This window comes from Drosophila erecta, unplaced genomic scaffold (assembly GCF_003286155.1).
Source record: "Drosophila erecta strain 14021-0224.00,06,07 unplaced genomic scaffold, DereRS2 tig00000055-arrow-pilon, whole genome shotgun sequence".
Taxonomy (NCBI): Eukaryota; Metazoa; Arthropoda; class Insecta; order Diptera; family Drosophilidae; genus Drosophila; species Drosophila erecta.
Genome location: NW_020825200.1, coordinates 12050366 through 12078205, shown reverse-complemented (window position 1 = coordinate 12078205; position 27840 = coordinate 12050366). Strand labels below are relative to the sequence as shown.

The 27840-nt window shown below is 41.6% G+C and overlaps 2 protein-coding genes across 8 annotated transcripts in view; one reads left to right on the top strand and one right to left on the bottom strand.

The window, feature by feature from the left end:
• Positions 1 to 1280: 1280 nt before the first annotated feature.
• LOC6540816 lies at positions 1281 to 24093 on the top strand. 6 transcript variants are annotated; one of them, XM_026978641.1, is made up of 6 exons: positions 1282 to 1948; positions 3819 to 4197; positions 4562 to 4677; positions 4737 to 5258; positions 6394 to 6553; positions 24032 to 24093. In XM_026978641.1, exons 1-6 carry the CDS (start codon positions 1646 to 1648, stop codon positions 24076 to 24078), a joined length of 1527 nt encoding a protein of 508 aa, XP_026834442.1. In that variant the 5' UTR covers positions 1282 to 1645; the 3' UTR covers positions 24079 to 24093. The 6 variants fall into 6 exon arrangements, with proteins under 6 accessions (XP_015014957.1, XP_026834442.1, XP_015014956.1 ...); XM_015159470.2 differs by lacking the exon at positions 24032 to 24093 and adding an exon at positions 7372 to 7635; XM_015159469.2 differs by lacking the exon at positions 24032 to 24093 and adding an exon at positions 6993 to 7292.
• The window catches only part of LOC6540757 (hemicentin-1), a 43166-nt gene continuing 28861 nt past the window's right edge, over positions 13536 to 27840 (bottom strand). For both annotated transcript variants that reach the window (XM_026978639.1, XM_026978638.1), the window contains exons 3-13: positions 27010 to 27051; positions 26630 to 26835; positions 26490 to 26555; positions 26387 to 26426; positions 26129 to 26284; positions 25877 to 26005; positions 24070 to 24207; positions 19925 to 20089; positions 19782 to 19841; positions 18701 to 18787; positions 13536 to 14848 (exon numbers count right to left, since the gene is read on the bottom strand). In XM_026978639.1, coding sequence (XP_026834440.1) covers positions 14085 to 14848; positions 18701 to 18787; positions 19782 to 19841; positions 19925 to 20089; positions 24070 to 24207; positions 25877 to 26005; positions 26129 to 26284; positions 26387 to 26426; positions 26490 to 26555; positions 26630 to 26835; positions 27010 to 27051 — 1853 coding nt within the window. In that variant the 3' untranslated portion in view covers positions 13536 to 14084. The remainder of the gene's footprint in view (positions 14849 to 18700; positions 18788 to 19781; positions 19842 to 19924; positions 20090 to 24069; positions 24208 to 25876; positions 26006 to 26128; positions 26285 to 26386; positions 26427 to 26489; positions 26556 to 26629; positions 26836 to 27009; positions 27052 to 27840) is intronic.

Sequence of the window (27840 nt, the reverse complement as noted above, 5' to 3'; positions counted from 1 at the left end):
GATGTACTTAAAGTGGAGATATTGCGAGACTTAATTTTTATTTTTATGTTGGGTTGTTTTGGGACAAGGACGTTTAGTATTCGGAAGAATATATATTATTTTGAATGAATAAATCAATTATTAGCATATAGCATATTATATCATATCATATCATATCATATCTATCCTATCATCACTAAGAAATTTAAAGACGACTGATCAGCTTGGCACTTTAATAAAAGTATTATGTAAATTTAAACCCATAAATTTTACACCCACTTAAGTCGCATGAGAGTTAAGATTCAACAGGTGGTAAAAATTGCTCAAGCTCTTGCAAATCTGACCGATAGCCAAGTGTTAATATTCCACCCGCATTTTTATTTTTGCAACTGATAAGAGGTGTTTATTGGTTTTGAAATCGGAGACAACGCGACGCGGCTTATCATTCAAGTGCAGAGCGGGTTTGCCTGGCGAAATGTTCAGCTACAGCCATCTCTAAGCAAGCAAAGATAAAAAGTGATCATTGCGGTGGCCCTGTGACTCACTTGAGATACAGATACACCGGAGAGCTGAAGATATTGGAAAAAGCTCAAGAAATGTCATGTGAGCCACCAAAACAGAAACTTCATAGTGCGAGAGTGAAACAGCACGGTTCTGAGAAGAAACGTAAAAATGCTCGGAGTTGATATTTTAAGATAAATAGTCAATTACACTGCCAGAAATTTGGATGCTCGTTTCTCTGTATATTCGATTTGTAGACATTGTTTTTAAGACTCTTAAGATATTTTTAGATAACGTGTCATATATTTGGGAAATATTTTTTTAATTCATATTTATATGTATTTATATTTAGTATAATCGATATTATATATTATTCCCTAAAATTGTGTTAGGTTCTTATTTCCGTTTTCTATTTTCGAAGAAGTTGGCTGACTTGTTTGTTGCTGACTTTTTGGTTGCTATCGTAACCGTTGTTGTGCTTCGTCATTAGGTTATTGGGTTTTAAAATGAAATAAATAAATAAATGTTCACGAAATTTTAACCAGACTGAAAACAATATTTAAAGATCATACATTGAAACTAATTGCTAAACTAATCAATTCGTTCTAGTATTACAAATTATCGAATGGTGTGATTTTGCTAATAATTTGAAGCCGATCTTGCCCTGTTTTTCTGAGTGTGCGAGCGGAAAGCTCGGCAACAGGTGAGCTTGCTGAGCGGACCGATTGGCAGTGGAACGCGACTGAGCGCGCCTTTGAGCCGAGCTTTTCGCTCTGAGCCAAGTGAGTTTTTTCTTGCTTTCTACCGTACGTGTGTGTGGCTTTTTGTGGCTGTTTTTTGTTGCTGGGCGCGGCAGCAGCAGTTCGACGTGAACTCGCGAGCGGCCAACACGTAAGCGGCGCGTTGTGCAGCTGGTTAAAAAACTCGGCAGAAAAATACAAAAAAAAAAAAAACAAACACCAACAACAACAGCAACAGCAACCAACTCGATAATAGGCAGCGGCGCAACTGAAGTGTGAATTCATATTGAGGTTATGTAACGAGATATAGTACAAAAAAGGCGAAAACAAAACGCACTAGCTGCATTAGTCAGGTCGCACGCTCACCTGGAAAATTCAGATAATTCCCAGCACGCGCTTCGTTTCGGGCTTACTACGCATTCGCAATGGAGGAGGCAAAAGCTCCAGCGCAGGCGCAAAGCCATCCTTTGGAGGATGTGGCCCTCAATGGGAACGCCGACGACAAGCAGACGCCCAAAAATTGGGTTAAATTCGACGACGAGGCGGACAGCGGTGAAAAAAACAATAACAGTAACGACGGCGATGCCACACAGCAGCAGCAGCAGCAACAACAAAACAAGTTAACTCTGCCGCCACCGCCGTCGGTGGTTAGTAGCAACAACAACAGGCGGGCGCGCTCGCGCAGTCCGTCCGCTGCGGCAGCAACAACAACAACCACACCTGTCCAGGTAACTCGCCACTCTCTCTTTCTTCGCATCTCTCGCTCTCCCGCTTACTCCCCAGCGCCCCTCTCGCTCACGCAACGAAACGCATTCCAATGCAAGTCAGGCCCTTGCCGGCCCTCTCGCTCGCACACCCGTTTGGCGGTACAGCAAACACTCGAATAACTGAAATGCGCTGGTTGCAACTCAAAATAGGGTAATTTAACATTTTGGTTTAATTTAAACGAAGAGCAAGAAAATAGGTGACGACAAAATTTTAGGATTTTTTAACTTCATATCGTAGACTAAATGGGCGTAGGTTGTTTTGGGTCATATCGTATAATGAAGTGCAGATGTTCCAGCTGGCATAGAGTCAAATTATTCAAATTACAATTGTAGTTAGTCGATATGCTTCAAATTGGTTGCTATTCATAGTTTTTTATTAATTATATTCACAAATTTGTTTACGTTTGAGTTAGGCAACATCACAGATTCTATAACACATTGATCGATAATAATATTTGCAATTGTTACTTTTGTTGCCTTGTTAAATAGTTTACAGTGAAATCAGATTCCTCCTGTTTCCCTCCGTCAGAACTTGAGAAAGCGCGTATATCAAGTCCCCACTGTTATTTCCCTGAAGCCGCCTAATGGAGTTGTTGTGTGAAGTGGTTCGGGTTCTTAACTTTCTTCTGCTTGATTTTGGGAACGTTGCACGCATGACAAATGAAGTTGGGGGCCCAGCTGAGACTTGGAGCTGAAACGGGTCCCATCCGGTGATAAACTCTGACTCAACCTACCTTTACATGGGATGCCTTCATTCTCAGTGGCCTTTGCAAAGAAGTAAACAGCAGATTCTTTCGAAAGTATACTTTCTGATTCAGTTGTTCCACTGTTACAATTGGCATAGCTCAGCTGGAGTTATTTGATTAAATTCGCATCTTTATTTTGCTTTTTATTTAGATTACTCTTACTGCGGTAGTATGTCAACAGAATGTGTACAGCAATTGTTAAAATATTTTCGCTGCCATGCTGGTTATTTGCTTTCTGGCCGTAAATATTTATCATTTATCTTTTTATATCTCATTTCGCTCGTTTCGATGCTTGTCAACAGTCTGGGAACTTCAATTACTTTGCGCAGCCCTGACACTCTCATTTCAAAATTGTTTATATTGCGATAGAATTTCAGCTTGTTGCTCTTGGATTTAATAAGATACATGATTAAAGACGGCTTGGAATTTAATAATTTCAAGGATCTTGTTTTTTTTAGTTTAAGATTGCAAGCAACTGTCTTTTGACTGCTACCTCGCTAATAGTTAGCAATGTTGTACCAACGTATCTTTTGTTTTCAAGTTTAGCCAAGATTATCAGAAGTTTTATGGCTTGCCTACCTAATAGTAAATATGAAATTACCGAACATAATCTTTGTTTGGATTGTTTATCGGACGAGATAGAATCCCGAGTGGAATCCCAAAAAAGCTGTGTGCTGTTGCAATTATAAAACAATACGAATTTCTATCTAGAGAGATTTGATACTACGTAGAGCAAGGTCAGAGTTTACTAAGAGCTGCACAAAAACCAATAAATCGCATTTGGCTTTTCAATAACAGGCCTTTTGAAGGCGGATTGCCTTCAGAAATCCGTTTTTGTCAACCGAGAACGTGCCCTGCCCCGAATTGCTTTCAGTCTTATTTCTAGCAATTGAATGCGAACTTATAGCTGCAATTTGAGACTTCAGGCATTTTAAAGACTGACTAAAATCAATAAAATTGATTTTGCTTGACCATTTGCATAATTTTCATGGTGGCTGGCCAGCGTTTGACCCTTGGGCCATTGTCGTCTTAAGGGCAAGACCAAACTAACCCCTGCTAACGCCTACTTGTTTGCCACTCCCCAGCGCACGGCAGTTTCCTCGACCACAGCTGCGACACCGGGCGAAGTGCAGGCCCAGTCATCTCCGCCGGATGTGGCGCCCGCTGTTTTGACAACCGAGAGCACGCACGTTAATCTGAGTGCATCCGGCAGTGGCATCGTCAGCGGAGCAAGTGCGAGTGCAAGTGCCAGTGGATACGCAGCTGGCCCAGTGCGCCATACTCCGCAGCTAATAAACCAAAAAGCCGCCGCTGCGCCCTCTCCCTCGTCCGCTGGGGCGGCGTCCTCCAGCCACCAGCACAATGGAGGTGGCGCCAACGGAACTGGTATTAGCCAGCCGGCGGACCAGGGATCCGGGATGCGCACAATCGAGTTGTCAACGGGTCGCATACGCGAGGGATTCGGTGAGTGATTGACAGGACATTTGGGACCATCTGTTCCCACTATCCAAAAATGGCGTAATTAATTCATTGGTTATTGATTCCTACTTGGTTACATTACAAAAATTAATTTTAACGACAAATATGATGTCAACTTTTGGTAAAGTTATACAGTTTCCTTTAAATTGACACATGAACTTTGAAGGACAAATTTTGAACTTCTTAAGAAGCCTCTTTAAATTGGATTGCTTCTTTACTAGGTTCCTTTCCTATTATCTCATTTTAACTGGTGCAGTAACCTTATCAATTTCGAGCTATGAACAAATTACATTCGCTTCTTGAAAGCTTCTTAATATAGTTGACCTCTAATTTAAATGTTACCCCATAGCAAATGGCGATGTCATCGTCACACTTCTGCCGGCCAACACGAAGTGGCCCTGGATAACCCCTGCCATATTCCGTCCGGAGCTGGTGCCCGAGGAGCTGATGGCTCAAGGCCTGACGGTAAGTGTGGCTCAAAGTGCTTACTGCGAAATAGCTGAAACTAAGTGAACATTTTGCAGCTCACGGTGGAGGACTATGTGAACGCGATGGAGACTCTGGTGAACGACTACCGCTTTACCGTGTACAACATCTGCTACAAGCGCATCCTGGTCTGCTGGATCCTGTTCGCCTTTACGGTGCTGCTGGCCCTGCTCTTCTCCGGACTGCAGGGCGTGGCCCTGTTCGCCCTGGGCGTGGGTTGGCTCTTCCTGAACGCGGCGGCCATCTTCCTGTGCATGTGGGTGAAGCTGCGCCTGTCGCGTGGCCTGGAAAAGTGCCTGGCCCGCGTGAACCGGCAGCTGATGCGCCACAAGATCCTGCTGGTGCTGGACGACCGGGGTCGCATCTCGTGCCACAAGGTCAACCTGTGCTTCATGTACTTTGATGCGACGCAGTGCGTAAATTTCCTGAACGAGTTCCTGGAGCACACGGAGCAAACTGGAGGCGATGCCATCAAGGCGGGCTGGGAGGCGAAGCTGGACATTGACCTCGAGGACATCGTTATCCAGGGCAGTCAACCGGTGCGAGTGCCCCGCAAGCAGGTGAGCAGGAACTTTACGTTACCTAGCGGAGGGGGTTGTTCCTAAGTAGGGGTAGTTGACTTCATCTCCATCTCCCGGGATCGCACTCGCAGCCCAACCTTACACGTCTTTCTCTCACTCACGCCCCTCATGATCCAAATGTCCAACTACTCTCTTTAGGCCGTGGCCCAGGAGCTGTTTCTGAGCTACCTGCAGCGCTGGGGCAAGGACTTTCTGCGCCGCCGTCTGGATTGGACCGTCCAGGAGGCCGGCGTCCACGAGACGCCCCGCCATCTGCAGTCGTCCATCTGTCCGTGCCAGTACGAGGAGGAGTTGTTGCGCAACAAGATCAAGATCAGCCTGCAGCACCGCCACTGCTGCGGCATCAACTGCATGGGCTGCTGGCTCTAATCCCTGACATGTAATCCTCACAAATGTTTCGTTTCTTAGATTGCCGAGAATCTATTAAATGCTTAGCCAAAAATGTGAAAACGGTTATTTTATTACCAATATTTCCTTTGATCGCAGTATCTTCTTTTTTCCAGTAAAAGTAAACTAATCTAGAAAGTATTTAATAATTTGTAACTTGAACTAAATCTTCAATTATGTTTATATCTTTTGTTTGCTAAGACATGTTCATGAAGTTTCGTTTCCCAAGTATATTTTCAAATAATTGATTAATAGAATGGATAGGTAGAAGTATCAAGTTTTTGAATAAGTTATTTAAGTTTGTTTTAAATAGGTTTTGCACGTTTAGCAACAGTATTAACTACTACAAATATAGGCACATATTTGCAGAAGCCACGAAGAGATACGCGAATATTTTATTAATAATATTAACAGTAAAGGCCTGCTAAATTATGTAAATCAGTTTTTGTATGTATTGTATCTAAAGTTAAGCCTATTGCATTTGAATCCCATTGTATCTTATGCATTGTATGTACTACCTACGTATGAAGTTTGTGTAATTTGAAATTCCAGCTGCTGCCGGAAAGTATGCAGCACCCTTAGAGTGTAGTTCCGTCGTACTAACCTCATGCCTCATGCAATCATCATCGACCACGTTCCTAACCCAACTCACCAGCACCATCCACATGCACCCAGCCCTATCTGTTTACCCCGTGTCTCACCACCCGATCTCCCCGAATCTCCGCAGGAGCGCGGCATGCAGCTGTTCCTGCGCTACGGATCCCGATGGGGCATGGAGGCCCTGAGGGGCCTGGTGGACGTGACCCCCTTGGAGCCGGGACGCCACTGCGGACAGTTCCAGTGCCCCTGCCAGTACATCAAAGAGCACCTGCAGTGCAAACCGCGAGGCAAGTTCAAGTGTTGCAATTTAGTGCATTGGGTGATGGCATCTGAACGCTACGATATCGATAATTGAAACTTGTTGTTCTTGTGAATGTCTGTGTCCTGTAACTAAAAGAATTTACTGAGAGGCTTTATTTGGAACCCATGAATTTATATAATCTGCTATAATCGCGGCGGAAGAATAATAACAATATGCTACCTGGAAAAACGTCCTACTTTTCCGCCTCTTATGCCAATGATCGACTCTCTTTCGTTTCAGATGTTAGTCCCTAGGGCTGAGACAAAATTTTGGGGGTCCTTGGCAGCTCTCCCTTTATTTCCTTCTATAATCTATATTCTTCCTTCTATGCCTAATTATATGTGTGCTACATTAACCCTGCAGATATTTCTAAATTTTTGATCAACCATGTTCTTTTCATGCTTCCAAAATTGTACACAAAACAGTTGCAATAAACAGCATTGGCCAAGTAGTTTGGACCCGATTCCCCTTGTTTGGTGGCTAGAGAGTTAGCTGTTTGTTGGCCACAATAATACACAAGCACCCCACGATTTCACACAGAAATACTAAGCCGTTTCGATAATAATATTTCAAAAAGATTGCGCTGCATATTATATATTATATATATTAATCAAGCGAATGAATTTCTAACATAAGCCCTGTATAAATTGCCTTTATGAAGTACTTTTAACTTGTTGGTGTCACAAATAAATGTCAAATATACATGTACAGATATATATGCATAATTATTTGTCAGTCTTTAATTAACAGCCATCCGTTGCCTAATGACTCTATATGTTAACTTTCGTTGAACGCCTCTTACAGGTTATCCATGTGGTTGCATTGTCTATGGTTCGGATCCCAGTTTTCAGTATCGTTACTAGATATGTTGTGCCTCATTTTATCATTTAACCCGACTATCGGAACTCAGTGTGTGTTCAAATTGTGCAGTTCTTAAATTGAATGTTTTGTAAGGTATTCCAAATAAATAAAGAGTTCTTCCGCATTTTTAGTTTTCCTGCAAAACGTAATAATTGCCGAGACGGCACAAATTTGTATGTAGACTACGAGACTAAACTAAATGCACATAAATGTAGGTAAATATTTCCAAATAAAATAATTATTAAAGTGAGTTTAAAATATTGGCATTTTAAATATCAAAAAAGTTTTACTCAAGCCAAGGACTTATGTTTATGACTTGCAACTGTTCACATGTGAGGCTCCTATATCTCATTTTCTGCCCCATATATCGGGCTTTGTGGGCCATGTGCCAGCTTAACTATTATTGCATTATTTTTATTGCATAATTCAACTTAATGTTTTGCCGCATTTTAGCCACATTCGCGTTCCACAAATTGTGGCAAAACTTTTGCCGTTGCCAGAATCGCCCATTTGGTGGTGTTGCATGTGTAATGAGTCATTAACACATTGCCGCATTCGGGACATTCCATTTTAATACCCGTCGGCCACTTAAATGCCTTAATTTTAATGACATCTCTGCATTCAAATTAGGTGCGAGGCGATTGTATCTATGCTAAATGCAGATTCTCAGAATTCCCCCGATTGCGGGCTTTTTTTTGCATAGTGGTAAGTATAGTTTTTAGGGCGATTTGGGAAAGTACGGGAAATACACTTAACCGGCAGCAGGGCCCTTGCGAAGCCAACAAAATTAAAAACAAAACACGATTTCACGCTCCAATAAAACAAATTTAAACTCTTGCGGCAGAGGCGGCGTGTGGCCAGAATGCGCCATTAAATTCCCCCCGAGAGCCGCCCTCCAGACCAAAAACCGAAAAACCCGAATCCGAACCCATAACCAAAAACCAAAAACCCAAGCCCATTTGCCGTGAAACTCTCGAGCAACTCGTTGGCCCAACTGCACTCCAATCGACAGCGAGTCAAAAGAAGTGCAGCCCGTGGCCAAAGGCATTCTGGCACCAGGGGCGCGTAAACTAATCGCAAACAAACACACAAGCAAACAAACAAACAAACAAACGAACGAACAAGCAACACAGCCAAACGAACAAACACTCGCACCCACACACAATCATTACGCTTATTGCAAAAAACCAGATCCTAGGCTCATCAAAGTTTCGACGGCGAGGCGGTTGGTGCTGCTGCTGCATTTTTCGGAAATTCAATTCATTTGTGTAATTTTCATTTGAATTACAGCCATCAAGAGTGCCATGGCAGAGGAGGGGCGCCCAATCCGGTGGGCGTGGCAAGCGCTGATGGCCCGCACTTTGAGCGGTTTTCACGGAGGAATGCGAATCTGCTTCCCCTAACTAAGTCAAATGCAGTTTCTGTTGGATTGTTGAAATGTTCATTGTTGCTAACGCAAATACATAAGACTGCATTTTTAAAGGCTAATATGGGGCTTAATTTATTATAAAATCCGTATTCTTAGACGTAATTATAGCAGTTGAAAGTTGGTAAAATTCAAAAAAATATTGCTGTTATTAAAATAAAAATGTATAATGCTACTGCTGAAATTTCTAAATTAATAAATTAAATAACAAAAATCTATTACACAGAATTCAACCAAGATAAAGATTTTTTGACTGATCCGTAAGCCAATCGTCATTGTATTGAACAACTGAAGAGTAAGAGTATTCAACCATCGGGCAGATATTTTTGGGTGTTTCCAAATCCTTGTTATTTTTGTTTTGTTTTCTGTTTGTTGTATTCGAGTATTTTTTCCTCCTGTCGACGCTGCCGTCGTCGTTTTTGCATTTATTTTGCGGCTAAAACTTTAATTGAGTTTTAAACCATTTTGCCGGTCCGCCCCGATCTCCGCAAGCGCTTTCACTGCGTCCGGATTGTTTATGTGGATTTTTTGGTGCCCAGACTGGGCGGGGCGAAAGGGGGCATGGCCCAGCCTTTGAGTGATGAGTTTGGGTTGCAAATGTTTTTCTTTTGGCTTTTTTTCGGGGTGCCTTGCATTTCTTTTCAGCCTCTCAGGGATGCCAGGGGATGCATTGCTTTGCCAACACTTTAATTTTCACATTTTTATTTGTTAGTTTCAGTTTTTCAGTTTTCCGCCCAGTTTGCATTTGAAGAGCGGGATGTTTTAAAATATTCTACTGCTGAGGGGTGAAAGCACCTGTTTAGTTAAGCATAAGATTCGTTTCAAAATCAACTGCGTGGTTGTGAAAAAGTAATTAAACAATTTTGCGCACCATTTATAACTAACTTTGGGCATAATTATTAATTTCGCGCAACAAAACCTTTTTAAATGAACTAATATGCAGAGCTAGAAAACTAGTTTTTTCCTTTTTCTGTCAAACTAGTTGAAATATATGCTAACGAAGTTAAATAATCAGTGTAAAGGGTTTAAAAGCCCATATTTATCATTTTTTACGGCCGGGTCTGTGATCTCGAATTTTCCCATTTATTTTCGAATGATACTGGGCTATCCTGTATGCAAACCATTAACAATATTTGTGAGTCCCACACTGGTGTGTATGCATTTACACCTCTAATAAATATGGCATTAAATCCATTTTGACAACAGGCACCGGTGCGATAGCGAAAAGGAGGGCCGGGCCCATCTATCATCATAAAAATAAACCGGACAGAGACCAACAGGAACGTGCTGTCTGCCCCTTTGGGCGCAGTGGTTATAAAACATTAAACATGAAATCGCTGGTGGATCGCGGATGCAAGGAGGCCCAGGAGCGAGCGCACCGAACTGTTAGGCTCCCTGGGCCACAATCAACATCATTAACGCGTGCTCTAAAAGCCATTTATTTAGTGGCCAATGCGGACGGGCTGAGCCATGTTAAAAATGCTCAAAGGCTTGGGCATCCAGTGTGAGAGTGGGAAACTATAAATTCAACGCTTTTAGCATAATTGCCGGCGCATGTGCGTGTCGCTCCAGAGTCTCGAGCGTTGTGAGCGTTATGATAAGTGGTCGCCCAAGGATGCAAGCGTCAACACTGGCGAACGCTGTGTTATGCCCACCATCCGGTCATTACTCGCCCGAATCCAGCTCTTGTTGGCTTACTACTCATATTGCCGGCAGTGGTAATTGCCATCCTTCTGCGGAGCCAGACCTTTGTCAAAATATTATACAGCTTAATAGACTCGGGCGGCCAAGAGGATGGCGGGCTGCTCTTTAACCCTTCTGTGGCATAAAAACACTCGAGAGCTGCCAGCCACTAACACTGGATATTTATCGCTTGTCTAATCGAAGCAAATCAGGTCAAAGTGGCCGGGCGGGGTAGCGGGGAAACGGGCTCAATGGGGCGTATGCTTGATTTATGCGTTTCAGGTCTGACTTAATTGCCGCAAATATGCGTGCAGGCCTAGTGATAATAAACACAGCTCTGGGAAGATGGATGTGAGGGCGAATTGACTGAAACTGGTGTTATATTTCTCTGCATTTTCTTTTATTGGAGGCTTGCTGCTGGCGCGTTAATTAGCATACATTGAATTATTACTTGTAGAACTCATTTTTGTATAAAAATTTGTTTAAGAAAACTTGGACATTAAGCAATTAAAGCCGCACCGGATTTTGACTGTGTCTAGTCAGAACGGTGGGCTCATCCCAGTGAGTCCCGTATGCCCACCTGTCTGGGCCAACAAGTGAGCATCCTGAAAAGGCAAACAAACACATGGCCATTTGCAGTCACGTACACGCTCAGAAAAATGTCGTCGACATTTGCACCTCCTTGGCCATTTTTGCTCTAGCCATTTGTGCAGCTGGCAGCGCTTATGTTGACGCAGATTTAATTACAATGTTGGTGCTTCGTTCACGTTTATGCCACTGCAACTTGGACTGCAGAGTCGTCCTTGTTATGGGAGCATGTGTAAACAGCACCTGGCAGGAGTGCGATGGTGTGGGGAATGCCCTCTGGCAGGGAGTAGTAGCTGCCGCCATTGTTTAACAACAAATACCCTGAGCGCCGAGGAGCCCCATATATGTGACTGACTTCGCCATATTCAGGTCTTTCTGGTCCTGCCGACTGGTGCTACTTTTATGCACTTTACAAATTGAATTTTCCACTTGCATTCGTACATTCGCAGAAGCCACGCGGAAGACAAGAGAGACCGAGTAACTCTGATAACTTTGTTACCCACTCCTTTTTAGCTGCCCTTTGCAGTTTATATGTCCAGGTGCTTGAAATTGTATTTCTGTCTTCAATGTAAATTTAACATTCAATTAGTAGATGTGTTAGCAATTTGGAAATTTATTAACACATAAATTGGCTGAACATAACATAGTAAAAAATCATCATAAATTTGCTGTATATTATTTTTTGAAAGACTTAAAAAAGTAAAATCTGTAAAGAATGCTGAGGCACTTTTATGGCAGCGTAAGTTACTCCTTACAGCAAAATTGCATCGCTCATACGCACTGTGAACCACAAAGCCGGTGGAAGAGATGAAAATGACGAAAATGCATCGATGTTCCATTCAGCCACTGCTAATTGCTTGGAAATTTCGCTCATTTCCACACCAAGTCATTTCAATGGCAGCCGCAACATTTCAACAGAGGCAGCTGCAACAATCCTATAAGCAAGCTGCAACATAAACGAAAAAAGGAGGAAAAATCGGTTTGGCCTGGTTTCAAATAGAGGCTACGTATGTGTAGGCATTTACTCTCGTTTTCTTTCATTGTCTCTTTGCTTTGCTTTTATCCATTATATTTCACTCGGTTTTTGTTCTTTTCTTGAATTACTGCATATGGGGGCAATTAGGCTCTCTTCAAGGAGTGGCCTAATTGCCAGGCACCGTTTTTAAATGGTAATTAAATAATCATTTTGCAAGCATTTTAAGACGTTTAGATCTAAGCCAAACCAATCCATGCTGGTGATATCCAATATAAATATCGACTAGTATTACCTTATCCGTTTTGAATCCACCCCTGTGTTCAACAGCTGCATTTCATATTGTTCTTCTGCTTGGTTACTTGCGGAAAATTGCAAGGTTGTCTGTTAGCCAGGTCCTGGATAAAAAAAAAACCAAACGATACCGGATGTTGTTTTGTCCTTGAGGGGGAACTTTAGTAACATTGGATGGGCTTGTTTTTGGGCTTTATTTTTGCTGTAAACTTTTGCGTACATTTACATACAAATATGTCACATAGATATGCCACTTATTCACATATATAGAGCTCCATACATATATAATAAGTTATAACTAACTTAGACGTTAGGTATAATATTCCGACTTCATATTTAAGTATTCTGAGCTTCTTAAGTAGGCTTAAATAAATAGGTCTCACCATCATTTTCAACTGCAAAGTTTTTCTGCTTGTATTTCTTGCGGTTCTACCTCTAAAGATATATATTTTATTTATTTAACGCGTTAACATTCATTTCAACTTGTATATGATAGTATGGTTTAATTATTTACAATGGAAACTTAAGCGCAATTTATATTTTTTATTAAATTCTTTGGATAGGGTCAGGTAAGCCCTATGAGCCCTAAATGAAAATATGTGTATAGTTGCACATATAGTATTCTTCATATATACAGCGAAGTTTCAATGAATTCATATAATACTCTTTTTGCACCATTGAAATATTTACAATTAAAGGGAGTGTACGAAGGCTTTAATTCAGTTCTCTACAACAAAAAAATAAAATTAAGGTCAATGTCGTATTCATGGAGCTTTTTATTTATTACATGCTTCGTTTGCTCATTAAGTTAAACAAATTGAATGCAATGCAACCCAAATTAATTGAATAAGCATATTGTTGACAGCTGCATTTTGGGACAAAAAATGGCTAAAACAATTTCAATTGTCTGTTAGGTATCAACACTAAATCCAATAAATTACTTAATATAACACTTTTTTGTTTTACCTATAGGTTCCCATTTCTTAGTTTATTCTTATTTGCTTTTGTAATTCTGCTAAATTTACTATGTAAATTCGCTATGTATGTGTATGCGTAAATACTTTCATCTAAATGCAAATTTGATTAACCGTATTTCCGTTTTTTTGCCATTCCAGTTTTGCATTTTTTTGGTGATTTTAATTAATTTATTTTCTTTTAATTGGCTTATACATAATGAAACATTTTAACTTTGCTGTGTGTTGTGAACAAAAACCATAATGATCTCTAATCGTTTTGAAAATGAATTGTGACAAATTAAATGAAGATATATAATATTTCCCGATTTAATAATATAACTTTATTCATATGGAACCATAAAAATTATGATTAAATGCTCTAATATTTTGTAATAAAATATAATTGTTTTTCCATACATTCATTAAAGGAATAGGTACACTTAATTTTGATAGACTTCCGATTAGTTCAAAAGCCCCATCAGTTGCCGAATGTACGACTTAGCCATCATTATCTGCTGCACGTCAGCTGTCACATCTGGCCAGCTCGTCCCTAGCTTGATTTTCATTTTACGCTCTAGTATAAACATATCTATATCTGAATCCCAACCACTGCAGTTGTCTGGACCGCGCTTTCATCCCACTTCGTCCTGGTCCTAGTCTGGCCAAGGTTTGATTTCGTTCTTCAAGCTGCTTGTGCCCCAAATGAGTTTCTTTTTGCGTTTGCAATTATTTGATTTCATCTTGAGAACATCCGGGAGCAGAGCATTTCGAGAGTACTTGGCCTGGCGGGGGTGGCATTTTTGGCGACAACCTTATTACCACGGTTGCCCCAAAATGTGCACATTAAATGTTGCCTATGCGTCGCGCTAATAGAAAATGTTCCGATGTGCCGGCCGATAAAATGCAGCAACATTGGCAGCCACCGAACAAAACATCCAGCCAATATTACTATGCAAATGAGCATTGGCCACTGCCATTGATGTTGCCACTTCCACTGCCACTGCCACTGCCACTGCCACAGCTTTTGCCATTGCCATTGGCGTTCGCATAGGCGTCGGTATTGCGTTGACGCGCCACACGGCGTATGAGCAATGTGAAATATGCGCGAATGCCGCGCCCACATTGGTGGGCGTTCGGTAATGCGACTGTTGTTGTTCCCGTCTGCCACACAATGACTTCTGCTCTCCCAGCATTCAGCGGCGGCATCGCTGTTGACAACGGTCTCCGGTGAGCTCGGCCGAGTTTCCACATTACTCATACGCCACCGACTTGGGGCTGAGAGCAGCGATAACGTCGACAGCCAGAGAAAGCTCTGTCCCGCCGCCAGCGGCGAAGAGCTCGATAAACGTTTGAAAATCCCAAATGATTGCGTTTTAATGCCGAGCATTATTTTAGCAAGTAGATTATGCTGCGCCAGTGAGCCTGCAGAATTGTGGAATGCTCCGGGCGGATTACGCACGGGCGTTTGATTGTTATCGCCATTGTTTCCAGGATGGTTGCCTGCGGGTGAAAGGAGCGAGTGGGAAAGCATGTAGTAATCAGTTTTTTGGTTAGTGGGGTTTATGTTTTCATTTATTCTGTGCGTTCGGCGAACGCCAAATTGGCACTGGATAAATTATCATCACGGGGTCTGGTTTTGGGTTTTGGGTCAGGTCGTGCGGATATTGGAAGTGGTGGGGTGTGCCATCGGTTGGGGACATGGCTTTTGGGTGGCATTAAAGTAAATTGCTCTTTCCTGCCGGAAAGTGTGCTGTGCACTTAATAGTTCGATGGTTGTGTGCGAGGATTACTTTGTTGCTGGTTAAATCTTTGGATTTATGTCACTGACTGAAATCATCCATCGATTGCTTTTATTAGGAAGGCTCCGAGGGCCAAGTGAAATAAAATATTTGTCCTTAATGCTTCATTTGTATATACTCTACTTAATGTAAACGTGTTGAGCCAAGGACTTCATTCAGCTTGTTGACCCCTACAGTTGCCCTCTTCAGAGTTTTTTTATTAACACATATTCACCACATTCCGCCATTTTATAACGTCGTACTTCTTTACAACAGCAAGGCACTCGGACAGCGATTACTTGGCCATATTTCACCGTTCTTTGTCTGCCCTGTCCCAATTTACCACCCACTGTCTTCGGCTGATGGAGTGTCCTTGTGGCGTTTTCTGCTGCTGTTGGTTTTTATGCACGTCATTGAACGCACTTTGTTGACCGCACGTCAATGCCGGATATATCGCTATATATATGGTCAGGAACAGTGGTTGAGAACAGGCGAAATATGACAGTCGAAATCGGAGCTGCTTGCAAAGGAATAATGAGTGCCAGCTAAAAAATCATTCCCTAATTGGAGCCATCCATCATTATTCCACTTATTTTCAGCCCTTTCGCGTACAGTTTGTCCAATGCGGCCCACTGCCATGGGGAAGTTGATGGAACAGGACCCGCGGGGCTATTAAATATATTTTATCTGCTTTTAATCTTTGGCGTTCGACTTTTCGTCGGCTGACCCCATAAATAACCACAAAGTGGGCTTTAAGAGCGCATTCTCTTGACTCTGAATGGTTGGTTGACTGTGCGGCATGAGGCTATTGCCACAACAACAGTCGGAGTCATAAATATAAGCTGATAGATGGCAATGGGTTGGCAGGCCAAATGCGAAATTGAATTGTCTACAAAAAGCGTTGATATAAGCGTTGGGAATGGGATTCTAATGAAAGTGGGTTCTCTTTGAGAATATCTTGAAAATCATTATGTTAAGTGAGCAAAATAATTTCGACAAACCCACTGCAAAAGTGTTGCAAACGGAAATCCCCCGAGCTCCGACCCACATATGGAATGCATCATCACTCCGATTGTTTACCTTAAAGGTAAACTAAAAAGTGCCACATGTGCTCCCAGGCATTCGACTGATGTCAGCGGTATTTAGATTGACGTGGAATGGGGAATCCCGAGGTATCAGACAGTCAATGCCCGCATTTACGGTTGATTGAGAGCACGGCGAAAAGGTGTCAGCCTGACAGGCAGACGATTTTGATGGCATATTTCATTTGATGTGAGGCAATAAATATTTCCGTTTCGCCCGGTTTTCGTTTTTGTTTTGTCGCATCCTTTTTTTGCCTTTTGGCTCAGTCCCCGCATACCTTTTGTGATATTTTATTTATAAGCCGCGACGCGGAGAAATCAACGTCGAAACTGCCAATCGGCAATCAATCAACAAAAATCATTTCCCAATGGGATTTTGCCGCACATTTTTGCCAGCCGTTTGACTCGGACTCCGTTAAAAAAAATTTAGAACACCCGCACTATTTGTGCATTTCTACTTGCAGCATACAAGTAAAATCCATATTTCTCGCATCGCTGTACTTAATATACTTTTGTGGTCTTTTCGGTGTAGCACGTGAAACATTTCATATTTCAGCAAATGATTTTAATCGTTTTTCATCTCGTTTTTTCATTTTATATTGAATATATATAAATCTGCATCTCATTTCGTTTTGAACAAATATAAATTAAATTCCCGTTTTGCCAACTTCTTAATAATGTTTTCTTATTTAAAATGAATGGCTTTGGCTTTCGCTTTTCTTTCATAAATATCATAAATAGGAAACCCTTATCCAAAAATACTGAATAATACAAATTTTTCCAATTATAATCTACCCAGTAACTCAAAACTACAGCTACCTATTCTCCTACTGATTTTAAAACTCAGCATCTCCTGTTCGAGTGTCTTCATTGAGTTTTCCCAGACCCTTGAAGCACCCGAACTCCGATGTCGAATCAATAACGCCCCTGCAGGAGTAAGTCCCTGCTCCTCCTGCTCCTCCTACTCCTCATATCCATTTTCCGGGTTTCCCTTCCATCCATAGACTCTGTCATAATGAACAGACATTTTATCTGGATTTTTGCATTCTTCCCGCTTCTCTCTCTTTTTTGGGGCGCTTGCAACGCTCGAATGCCTTTGGAGCCCGAATGCCTCTGTAGCCAAAAAGAGCAGGGGCATGCCACGCCCCCTCTGAAGCGGTTTGGGCTTCAGTTCATTAGTGCAATCGGTTGAACGGCATTTTACGGACGCGTGCCTTAAATAATTGCATTTTAAATGCAACAGGCTCAGTCAGAAATATGCCCGAAAATAGGAAACCAGATTAATACCAGTCGGTCGTTGGCCCGGCCATTCAGCAAGGATTAATTCGGAGCAAAGGCAGGCAGCAGAAAATTTGAAAAGCCATTGTTTATGGCTAATTTAACTGCCTGCTGCGGTTGGTATAGCAGTTATCAGTTATCATCCGGGGGGCGTTTAGCCGCCAAATTTGATGGCCCATAAAACGAATGCAAGTGGACACATGTCCCGTCCACACCTCCGTTCAAAACATACGTTCGCAAATGCCAGATAAATGGCCAGCCAGATGAACCTTGTCGTTGACATGGCCAAAATGTCAGTGTCAATCAACAATGTCGCTAGTTTTTATTGCTTCTCTCCGCTTTTTGGCGTGGCTGGTGTCGCCCGTTGGCATTTTTATTGCTGCAAAATGTATCAGACTTGCAATGGAGGAGGTCAACATATCACAAACCACAAAATACTCGGCGTAAAATTTCTAACATGAAACATTTTATTACATTTATCTTGTATTTATCTTTCGAGGTTACGCGGTTGCGTGCATTTGCATAAGCCGGCTTTATATTCAATTTATATTGGCAAAATTTCCATGGAATAGTGAAGAAGTTAATATTCCATTTACTTTGAGCTCCTTTCTTAAAGAAAGCTAAAAGCCTTTATGGCCATTTAAAGTTGCCCTGTGTCTTGAGCCGTCTTTCTCTGTGCAAATTTCGAGTTCTTTGTTTGCCAAAACTATTGTGGCGTAAGCCCCATTTATTGCTTTTTCCGTCAATGCAATGGCTTATGGCACTACACAAGTCCAACATTTCGGCAGCAGAGAAGTGCAATTTGTACTTGCCACGGAATGCGGATGAATGAAAATAGCAACACGGCGGCGAGCTGTAAGCGTCTTTTCGCGAAGAACCAGGAAATTTAATTAATCTCCAACGTTTGTGCTAAACACTTGGCAATATTGTGCGCAGCCAAGTTTTCGGCCCCAGGAGAAAAGATTAAAATTATGAGATCACACGGCGACGCACTTGAAATGAAAGAAATGCCATAAAAGAAAAATGCAACCACGAGGGGCAACTTTGGCCTCGCAATGCGCAAATATAGTTGAATATGCAGCACGGTCCATAAAATGCCACTAAAGGAGAGATAGCCATGGAAAAGGTGATGGGGGTTGGAGATGCAGATGGAGATGGGTCTTTTGCAGCGGATGAAAGGCTGGAGGAGATGGAGATGTAGACATAGTACTTACCTTGGGCTCCGTCACGCCACTCCTCAACCCCATAATCAGGCAGAGCGTTAGCCGAGTCAAATTTATTTCTATGACGTCTCTTGCCATCTTTATATATTTTTTACACATTTTTAATTTTATGCAGCAAGCGTCAGTCGAGGAGGAGTATACAATATAGTTCAGGGAGAGATCGGGATAACGCGGTTGTCGGTTGTTGTCGGTTGTTGGTTCATGTTGTTGTTGGTTAGAGAAGGGCATAACATGAAAGAAATATTCAAATTAGGGAAGGTTTTGGGAAACAACGAAGAAAAAGGGAGATATAGAAACCATATAAAAAAGAATTTAGTAATAAACATTTACACAGATGCCATGGGTAATTGTATGCTAAGGTATTTCTATTTAATTTTGCATTTATTTGCATTTAATGGCCCTTTGAAGCGGCCAAACCGCCGTACACCAGCCATCAAAGGGGCTAAAAAACAAAAACTGAAATCGCATGCAATTTTTTGACTTGATGGAGCTTAAACGAGGTGGATGGATGAGGAATGGGGTGCGGTCTTATATGGTGTGCTTTCCACGATGGCTTGTGTTTTTCGGCTATTCGCGTTGATTACTGTAATTTCAGGATGTAGAGGACTCTTATCGCTTTTACTTAGCAAATCTATGATGTTTGTGAACCGAGGCATCGAAATTTAAAAACTAGCCCTATTACCAATTTTTAAAGATTTAAGAGCCTAGTATATAGGCTCACAAACTGATTTTTATGAAAATAAACAAAATATGATGTCCTTTGTTATTGTAGTCATGATTATCTGCCTTTTTGCAGCAATTTAATGTATTGTGCTGACTGTGATTTTGTGCTTTGCAGTGCATAAAATTAAAAACCCATTATATGGTGCTCTACAATTCATGACCAAGCAAAAAAAATGATGCTGCGATGCTTATGGTTGAAATTTAATCAATTAGGGAGTTGATCGAATGGCTGTGTACTGCACATAATGCGAATTTAAGTTTTTTTGCCACACTTGTTTGCTTTTAAAGCGTACAGCAAACTTTAACAAACGAAATGTACTTGATGGCCAATAGCGAAAATAAGTCTTACCATAGCTGCGGTTCAGCAAGGACATTTCTGAAATAATGGCTGTGGTTGGTGTCGGCATTTCTGTAAGCAGATGGATATATTCATTAGAAAAGTTAACTGCAGATGCAGCTGCAATATGGCAAAGGTGAAATATTTTCCCTTACCGTCCAGTTTTATATTCCCATCGGTTTCGCCCAGCGAATTCTTGGCCACGCAGCGATATGTGCCGAAATCGTTGGGTCCAACGGCACGGATTTTTAACTTCATGTACTTTGTGTAACCGCTGACGGTTGATGTGGTCTCGTATTTATCGCCGGCTCGCGAGGTGTCTGAAAGTGCGAGAAATGCGGGAAAACTGTCAGTCGTCAGCGGCGGTGGTCTTTTAAGTGACAATTTTCCAGCAATATTTTCCAGCGACATGGTTGGAAAACAAGTGTATGTATAGTATGTAAGTAGGGGAAAAAATCAATTAATTAATGTCACCTGCACGGGGTTGCCGTAGTTTTTGTTGTTTTCGCTGCTGGCCAAGTGCAGTGAAGTGAGTCGCTTCCTCAATCGGAGGACTCCAACTAATTACACCCAACCCCCCTTATAGAAACCAACACCCGACTCCTGCGCCGAATGTGTGATTGTGTGTGTGTAATTAAAACTGGCGCAGTTCTTCAGCCATTTCCATTGCCATCGCCAACTAAAACTTTTCTCATTAATCAGTGAAAATCTAAAAGAAAAACTTTTGTTCAGCTGCCGTCTGCGGCTTTAATTTCGTTCCATTTCGTTTCGTTTCATTTCGTATTGTGTTGCCTACTTTTTGGGGCCCGGCTATGAAAACGAGAACAAGTAGCTAGATGGCAGTAAGTAGCATTAAATATATAAACTTAATTTCACTTTGATTGCTTGGCGCATTGTAAGGCGATATCGCATGTTATCCATACGTCATGCTGTCCTTTGTCTATGCCATAGTGTGAGTGTGTGTATGGAGTGTTCTTGGGTTCCTGTGACAAATGTCTTTAGTTTCCCTGTTTTCTTTTTCGTCAGCCCCAAACAATGGGGAAAAACAATTTCCACATAGCGCCCAACTTGCATGTGACCCGCTCTTGCGACTTCTTTTTATAGCCCCAGTCACCTTTTGTGATACTTCTCCATCTCTCTGCATATGCCATGCCACAACTACGAGTATAGAGGCCCACATGTAAGACCCTCCGACACGCAAATATATAATTTTTCTCATAATCATCGGCGGCAGCAATTCTTTTCCCTGCCTGCCAAGTCTTTCCAGGAACTTTATACTTTTAATACCAGCCGCAGCGAAGGAAAGTTTCGGTTTCTTGAACTAAATGTAGAATTGCTTGTTCCGCAGACTAGCGCTCTTTACGTTTGTGATATATGGCATCTGCTGCAGACAGTTCAACGAGGGTAGCTCGTAAACATGTATGCTAGGGAATCGAAATTATTTTATTCCCAAAAGTATTCACATCTTTCACGGAGGGTCTTACTTAAAATGTACAGCTGAGTACATTTTTGCAGAAAAATATATAAAACTTTTAAATGGATTGTTTAGAAGAATTTAATAAAGAGAGTAAAAATGTTTTTATTTGTTACCCTTTTCACATAAAGGAAAAAATAACCATTTTCTTGCATTGCATTTGAAAATGTTATAAAAAGCATTCGCGTTCTTCTCTTCAAGCTACCCCATTTAGTACCTCTATTCATGATAGTTATATGGAAGCCAATGGAAAGGCGGTTAAAATTTATTACCCAAACTTTCGGTGGCTGTTGGCCATACATCATGAACGTGGCTTTCATATCTCGTATCTCGGTTCGCATTTTCCTCGCAATGACTTAGTTTTTCGCTTGTGCGTGTGTGCATATGAAATGTCATATATCCGAGTCGCCATTTCCTACCTGGGACAGCAAAAGCCCAGCCATAGATTTTCCTGTGCCTATCGAACAAACAAAGTGACATTTAAGCATAAAATGAAACCAAATGACAGTTCATCAAACGCTCGTCTATATATATAGCTCTATTTTTATGCATATGAGCTGCCACCAGTGAGTCATTTAGATTGGATTCCATTGAATTTCAGCCTTAAGGCAAGAGAACTAAATTAATTGGAAAACTATCATCGCAAAAAAAAACAATATTTAACATCACCCTTGATATTTTCCTTGCCACAGCATTCAAATTTATTCCATTTTAATTTATCAAGACTGCCATTAGTTCCGACATTCAATTCATGTTGCCTATTTGTATTTCCCTTTGGTATTTTAGCACACATGCAAATTTGTAATGTAAATGTGATTATGTTTAAATAATTTCCGCAACAAAATAATATTTTCTGACGTTTTCATTATCTCTATTCAATTTGTATTGTCTACCGATTTTGCGAGTATATTTTATTTCGGAATTGCTCATTTCCAATCCGCCAAATATGTTATTATTCAGTTTTGATAAGTTTACATTTTTCCCGCATTTAACATGAATTGAGCTTTGAGAGCCGTGAGTTTAATTAATTTTGTTTCAACGTATTGATTGTTATATCAAATTAAAGCTGGTGATATTTCGGTGAGCCTTTAAAGCGGAATATCCACATTTCAACTTTTGCTAGCTGATTCCTGATGAAATGATTTCAAATGATTTTTATACCCGTTACTCGTAGAGTAAATGTTGTAGAAATTCAAATAAATTAAGAAATGTCCTAAGGCTGAAGTTCTAAACTCCATAACTCAACTTATCTTGATCGGATTTTGAAGTGGCATACCTCTAAATGTTTCTGGGACAATTCTCTAAAAATCTGCATTCAAATTTAGAAATTGATTTTTTTTTAATTTTTTTGTAATTTTTTTGTAATTTTTTTTTGATGTGTGATGTTGTAGGAATTCCAAAAAATGTCCCAAGGCTGAACTTCTATACTCCATAACTCAACTTATCTTAGTCGGATTTTGAAGTGGCATACCTCTAAATGTTTGTGGGGCAATTCTCTAAAAATCTGCATTCAAATTTAGAAATTTATTTTTTTGAAATTTTTTTGTAATTTTTTTGATGCGTGATGTTGTAGGAATTCCAAAAAATGTCCCAAGGCTGAACTTCTATATTCCATAACTCAACCTATCTTAATCGGATTTTGAAGTGGCATACCTCTAAATGTTTGTGGGGCAATTCTCTAAAAATCTGCATTCAAAATTAAAAATTTATTTTTTTTTAATTTTTTTGTAATTTTTTTGATGTGTGATGTTGTAGGAATTCCAAAAAATGTCCCAAGGCTCAACCTATCTTAATCGGAATTTGAAGTGGCATACCTCTAAATGTTTCTGGCGCAATTCTCTAAAAATCTGCATTCAAATTTAGAAATTTATTTTTTTGAAATTTTTTTGTAATTTTTTTGATGTGTGATGTTGTAGGAATTCCAAAAAATGTCCCAAGGCTGAACTTCTATATTCCATAACTCAACTTATCTTAATCGGATTTTGAAGTGGCATACCCCTAAATATTTCTGGCGCAATTCTCTAAAAATCTCCATTCATCCAGACAATTTTTGATGTGTTGGTATTTTTTCACTTCTTTAAATACTTCTTCTTTTCAAAAACTTTTTGCCACGCCACGACTATAGCATTCTATCTTGTTTTAAGCTAGATTTTGATGTTAATGGCGTGAACAATTTTATAAGCACCTTGAGGCTTCATGTAGTTTTTAGCACCATTCATAGTCACAGCAAGAGATGAGTGTTTTGGATCTCTACTCAGTTCTATGTGACACACGTTCAATCTCTGCCTGCCCTCAACATGTTAGCTTCTTTTGAAAACTGTCTGGTGTCAATCAAAAAGAAAACTGTTAAAACGTCATCCCATAAAGATGGGACACTTTAAGGCAGTCCTGTTCGAAATGCCACAATGTAGCTGCCTTATGTGTGTAAATGTGCATTTTAAGCCTGTCACACAGTGCGTATGGGCAACGCATTTTATTGCGAACCGTTGGACGCGGAAAGCCGAAAACTTCCATGTAAAACAATAAAAAAGGGACACCACATCAACATTCGCTTGCACTACCTTGCATCTGAAAAAGCGAAATAAATGGGATCAGCTCAACTGAGGTTTTCCCCAGTTTTCATTTTCCCCATCGGGCCGTTCCCATGTCAATTTTCCGCGGAACTGACTTAAGCATGTTAAGAAGTGCGAGGTGTTGGTTGGCATGCTTGAAAATTACATTGTAAGCTTATTTACAACAGTTTCGTGCAGTTAATACAAGTCTCTTCCTTGTTCGATCTTATTTACAGGCACTGCTTCAGAAGACCGATTCATGGCCCTTTCTTACCCGATATGATCATATCCCCGCGTTCCGTGGTCCAGTAGTTAATCGAAGCTGGATAGGCCTCGGTGTGGCACTCGAGTATGACATCTTGGCCCAGATAGGCTCCCTCCAGCTGATTGGGTATGGATAGCATCGGCGGAACTGTTTAAATATTTGCAAGTTACTCGGTTAAGCTAGCTGAATCAAAGTGTATTTCAAAAAGTATAAAAGTTGTTATTTTGTGTGTCTCATTTCCACTTGGAGTTAAATTGCATCAGTTTTGAAATTGCTTTAAAGAGAATCTTAGACCAATGTACAAACTTGATGCTCCTGAAACTAATCCACTGCCATTATCTTTAAATGAATCCATTAAGCCATCAAGTGCAACTACCATACATCTACAGTAATCTTTTCCAGCTTCCCTAGCCATGGAATTCCCTTTGCAGACCTTTCATCAGCTATACGGCACTATCCGAGTTTTACCGAAAATTTTGCATACCATTTTACGTGAGTTTACAAACTGTTTTTGGATTAAAAGGCACTCAGTCATTAAAAGTGCGCCTGGGAGCGAGTGATTGTGTCTGGAACATGGACGTCCATCTGGGCGGGGTGTGTGTGCGTAAATAGCTTTGCTTGCCACCGCTGATACAGAAGGGGAAAATTCATGGGCGTGTGTGTGTGTGTGTGTGTGGGCAATGCAGTTACAACAACAAGAGCTGCTACGAGTGGCGAACGCATTTTGGCCACGCACACATCACGGGGGCACAAAATAACACCTGCCGACAAACAAACAAACACGCAAACGCCCACAAACAAAGCGAAATGAGCGCAGTGCATCAGCACAGGGAGACTAGAGATGGAAAGCTGGGGGAAATATGTTTTATAAATTCAAATATGACTATTTTGCAGTTTTAATGTGCGAGAGCATTTTGAAGTAGTGTTGAGTGCTATTCACGAATTCATTCACAAGTCATACTAGTTACATTTCCTCTCATCCTCTTGAATCACCATCACCACTCATATGTTTGTAAACTGTGGTTAGGTAATTTATCCCATTGTAAGCTGTCCATCACTAACATTTTCGGCCACTGGCAGTGCGACACACACGGTAAACTCTCACAGGTAAATTAATTTAACGTGACTGCAGCTTTTGGTCGATTTTGGCCAAGTGCGTGGGCATTTCCACCCACTGCCCCGCCCATCGCCCTTTTGTGTGCCAATGTTGAGGACGCGTTGCGGTTATTGCCCCAAAAACTGCATTGGCAACATGCAACGGGGGGTGTGGCGGGAAGTGGGTGGCGCACTGCCTTGTTTTGTTTGTATTTTACGTATTGAATCCAGCGTTCGTCACACATTCCAGTTTCCCCCTCCCCTTCCCCTCCCTACTCAACGTGCCATAAATATTGCAAAAGAGTTAAGCTCGAAATGGATATTACGTTATTTCAGCAGGTTCCATTTTACGCAGCCCAGAAAATCCGACAAAAAAGCACTCGTGATACACCGCACTCATTTAAATAACGAAATTGGTTACTTGGAGTGGAACCATGTGGCACCATACAATTAGTTGATACATTTAGATAATAAGTTTAGGCACAAATTTAGGGAAAAGCCATACTATGCTGGTCTCTAAACATTACCAAAATATGACTATTATTTATTATATAGTATTTCTTCAATGATTTAGCAGCTTCAAGGCACAGTGATGCGATTCTCATTATATTTTACCACATTTCCATGGAAATTATTGAACGTTTTCCTACTGCAACTTTTCTCTTCTTCAGCGAGTCAGCAATCTTTGGTGTGTGTGGGCCCTCAATTGACATTTACTCACATTGCACACGAAGGTGGACCCGCTTGCTAATCGAAGGTGGGACTCCGTTGGAGGCGACGCACAGATACGCGGCCATGTGCAGGCGACTCACTTTGGTGATGTGCAGCAGCTCACCGTCGACCACGTTGACTGGCGGGTATCAGAAATTCGGATTGGGGATTGGGTATTGGGTATTGGGTATTGAAGGAGAAGGAAGGACAGAGGAGAAGCCGGTTAAGCCAAAGCGCAATGCGGCAAGATAGGGTCGCTTACCGTGCTCCCCGCCAATTAGCATCTCCTCGCCGTCCTCGCGTCGCCACATGACGTAGGGCTCCGGATAGCCACGTGCCTTGCAGACCAGCGAGATGTTCTGACCCTCGCGCACCACCATATCGTTGCTGGTCAGGCCCTCGACAATCATCGGTGGAACTGAATGGTTTGGGGGAAAGAGCGAGGGGTGTTATCGCGGCCAATGGGTCACACCGGACCGGGGGTCAGTGGACGGCTATAGGGATTAGTTGTCGTACTCACCCACAACCTGCAAGTAGCCCTTCCTGGAGCGCATGGGATCCTGTCGGGAATGAAGAGATTAAATGCCTGATTTCCCGAACTTACATAGGCCACTTGAGCTCACCGTATTCACTTGGCACATGTACCAGCCGCGGTCCGTCTCCTCCACCTCCTTGATGTGCAAGTACCACTGCACAAACGAGTTATCGTTTTCAAATGGAATGATTATTGAATTTCAGCGATTCATTTTGCACTAATACCCACCGAGCGATGGTCATTGTAGGTCAGGCTGATGCGGTTGTTCTGCGAGATCACGTTGTGGTGAATGGACAGGATCGTCTGCGTGTCCACCCGCACCCAGGCCACCTTGTAGCCCTTGAGGTTCTCCACCACGCAGGCCATTAGGGCATCTCGTCCCACGGAGACGGTGACATTGGCAATGGGTTCCGCGAAGCGCGGAAAGTCGGATTCTGCAAGGATAAACGCGGTGAAACAGATAGTTTATTGCGTTTACTTAGTCCTTTTCAGTTTCCGCTGGCAAAAGTGGCAAAGGACAGATATTTTCGTGCGCTGCACTGCGACACATTGCACATACGCCCTGTGTGACGCTCGAAAAGCGGAAGAAATGGGAGCGCATTAATTACCTTCCTGTGCCGTCTGCTGGGTGTCCAGTCGCGTGTGTTTACCTGCAAGCGAAATGAACGAAATGGAGAGTGTTAGGTTTAATTAATTTAATTTCTCTTTAGCAGCGGAGTTTCGGCTGCCCACTGCAAAGGGGTAATAAACAAAAATTAATTAGCCCGGCCATCCAAAAAACTTGGTCGTGGACAGAAGATAGTACGGAAATTGTGTCTCTCCTCGTGTTTTGCTGATACGACAGAAATTCCGGCTGCGCTTTCAGATTTTTGCTTTAGTTTCATTTATTGCACTCGTTCTATGACAAAAGTTCAAGTTTAATTGTTTCTGGCTGCGTTGGCACTTTTACCTCATTCCCCCAGCTGCAGCGGAAACTTTTTCTGTTCGAGCTTGGCAGGAAATAATTGTGCCAAAAAGGTGAAAGGTGTTGGCAGGGAAAATTTTCCAATAAAAACTTGAGGCAAACTGCAAACTAGTAATGTTACGTTCAACATTTTCGTCCTGATGTCAGAGTCCGAATAGTCAAATGTTTGCGACTGTTATTTGCAATATCGGAAATATTGGGCTATTCATCTTCAACCTTTTCATTTTTATGGCCATGCCAGACACTTTACAAATGAGTTCGGGAAATTTGAGCCAGCGGCAAATCGCATTCGCCTTGCAGAGCTCGACGAGCGATGTCCGTGTCCGTAACATAAAACCGGGTAAATTGAAAAACGCTTAAGCATTTTTACAGCTTTTAACACGGTGCCGCATATTGAATTACGTTCGCTCTAGCCCGTCTTCCTTTTCCAGGACAACTGTTACCGTTTCCTACCACTGGCCATTGGCTTACCGCC

What these genes read in the sequence shown, in the direction of transcription:
- LOC6540816 (XM_001969559.3), top strand. Translation starts at nt 1,646, where the DNA reads ATGGAGGAGGCAAAAGCTCCAGCGCAGGCGCAAAGCCATCCTTTGGAG. An exon ending in CAACAACCACACCTGTCCAG is followed by an intron (nt 1,949 to 3,818) that starts GTAACTCGCCAC and finishes GCCACTCCCCAG; the next exon opens with CGCACGGCAGTTTCCTCGAC. An exon ending in TGATGGCTCAAGGCCTGACG is followed by an intron (nt 4,678 to 4,736) that starts GTAAGTGTGGCT and finishes AACATTTTGCAG; the next exon opens with CTCACGGTGGAGGACTATGT.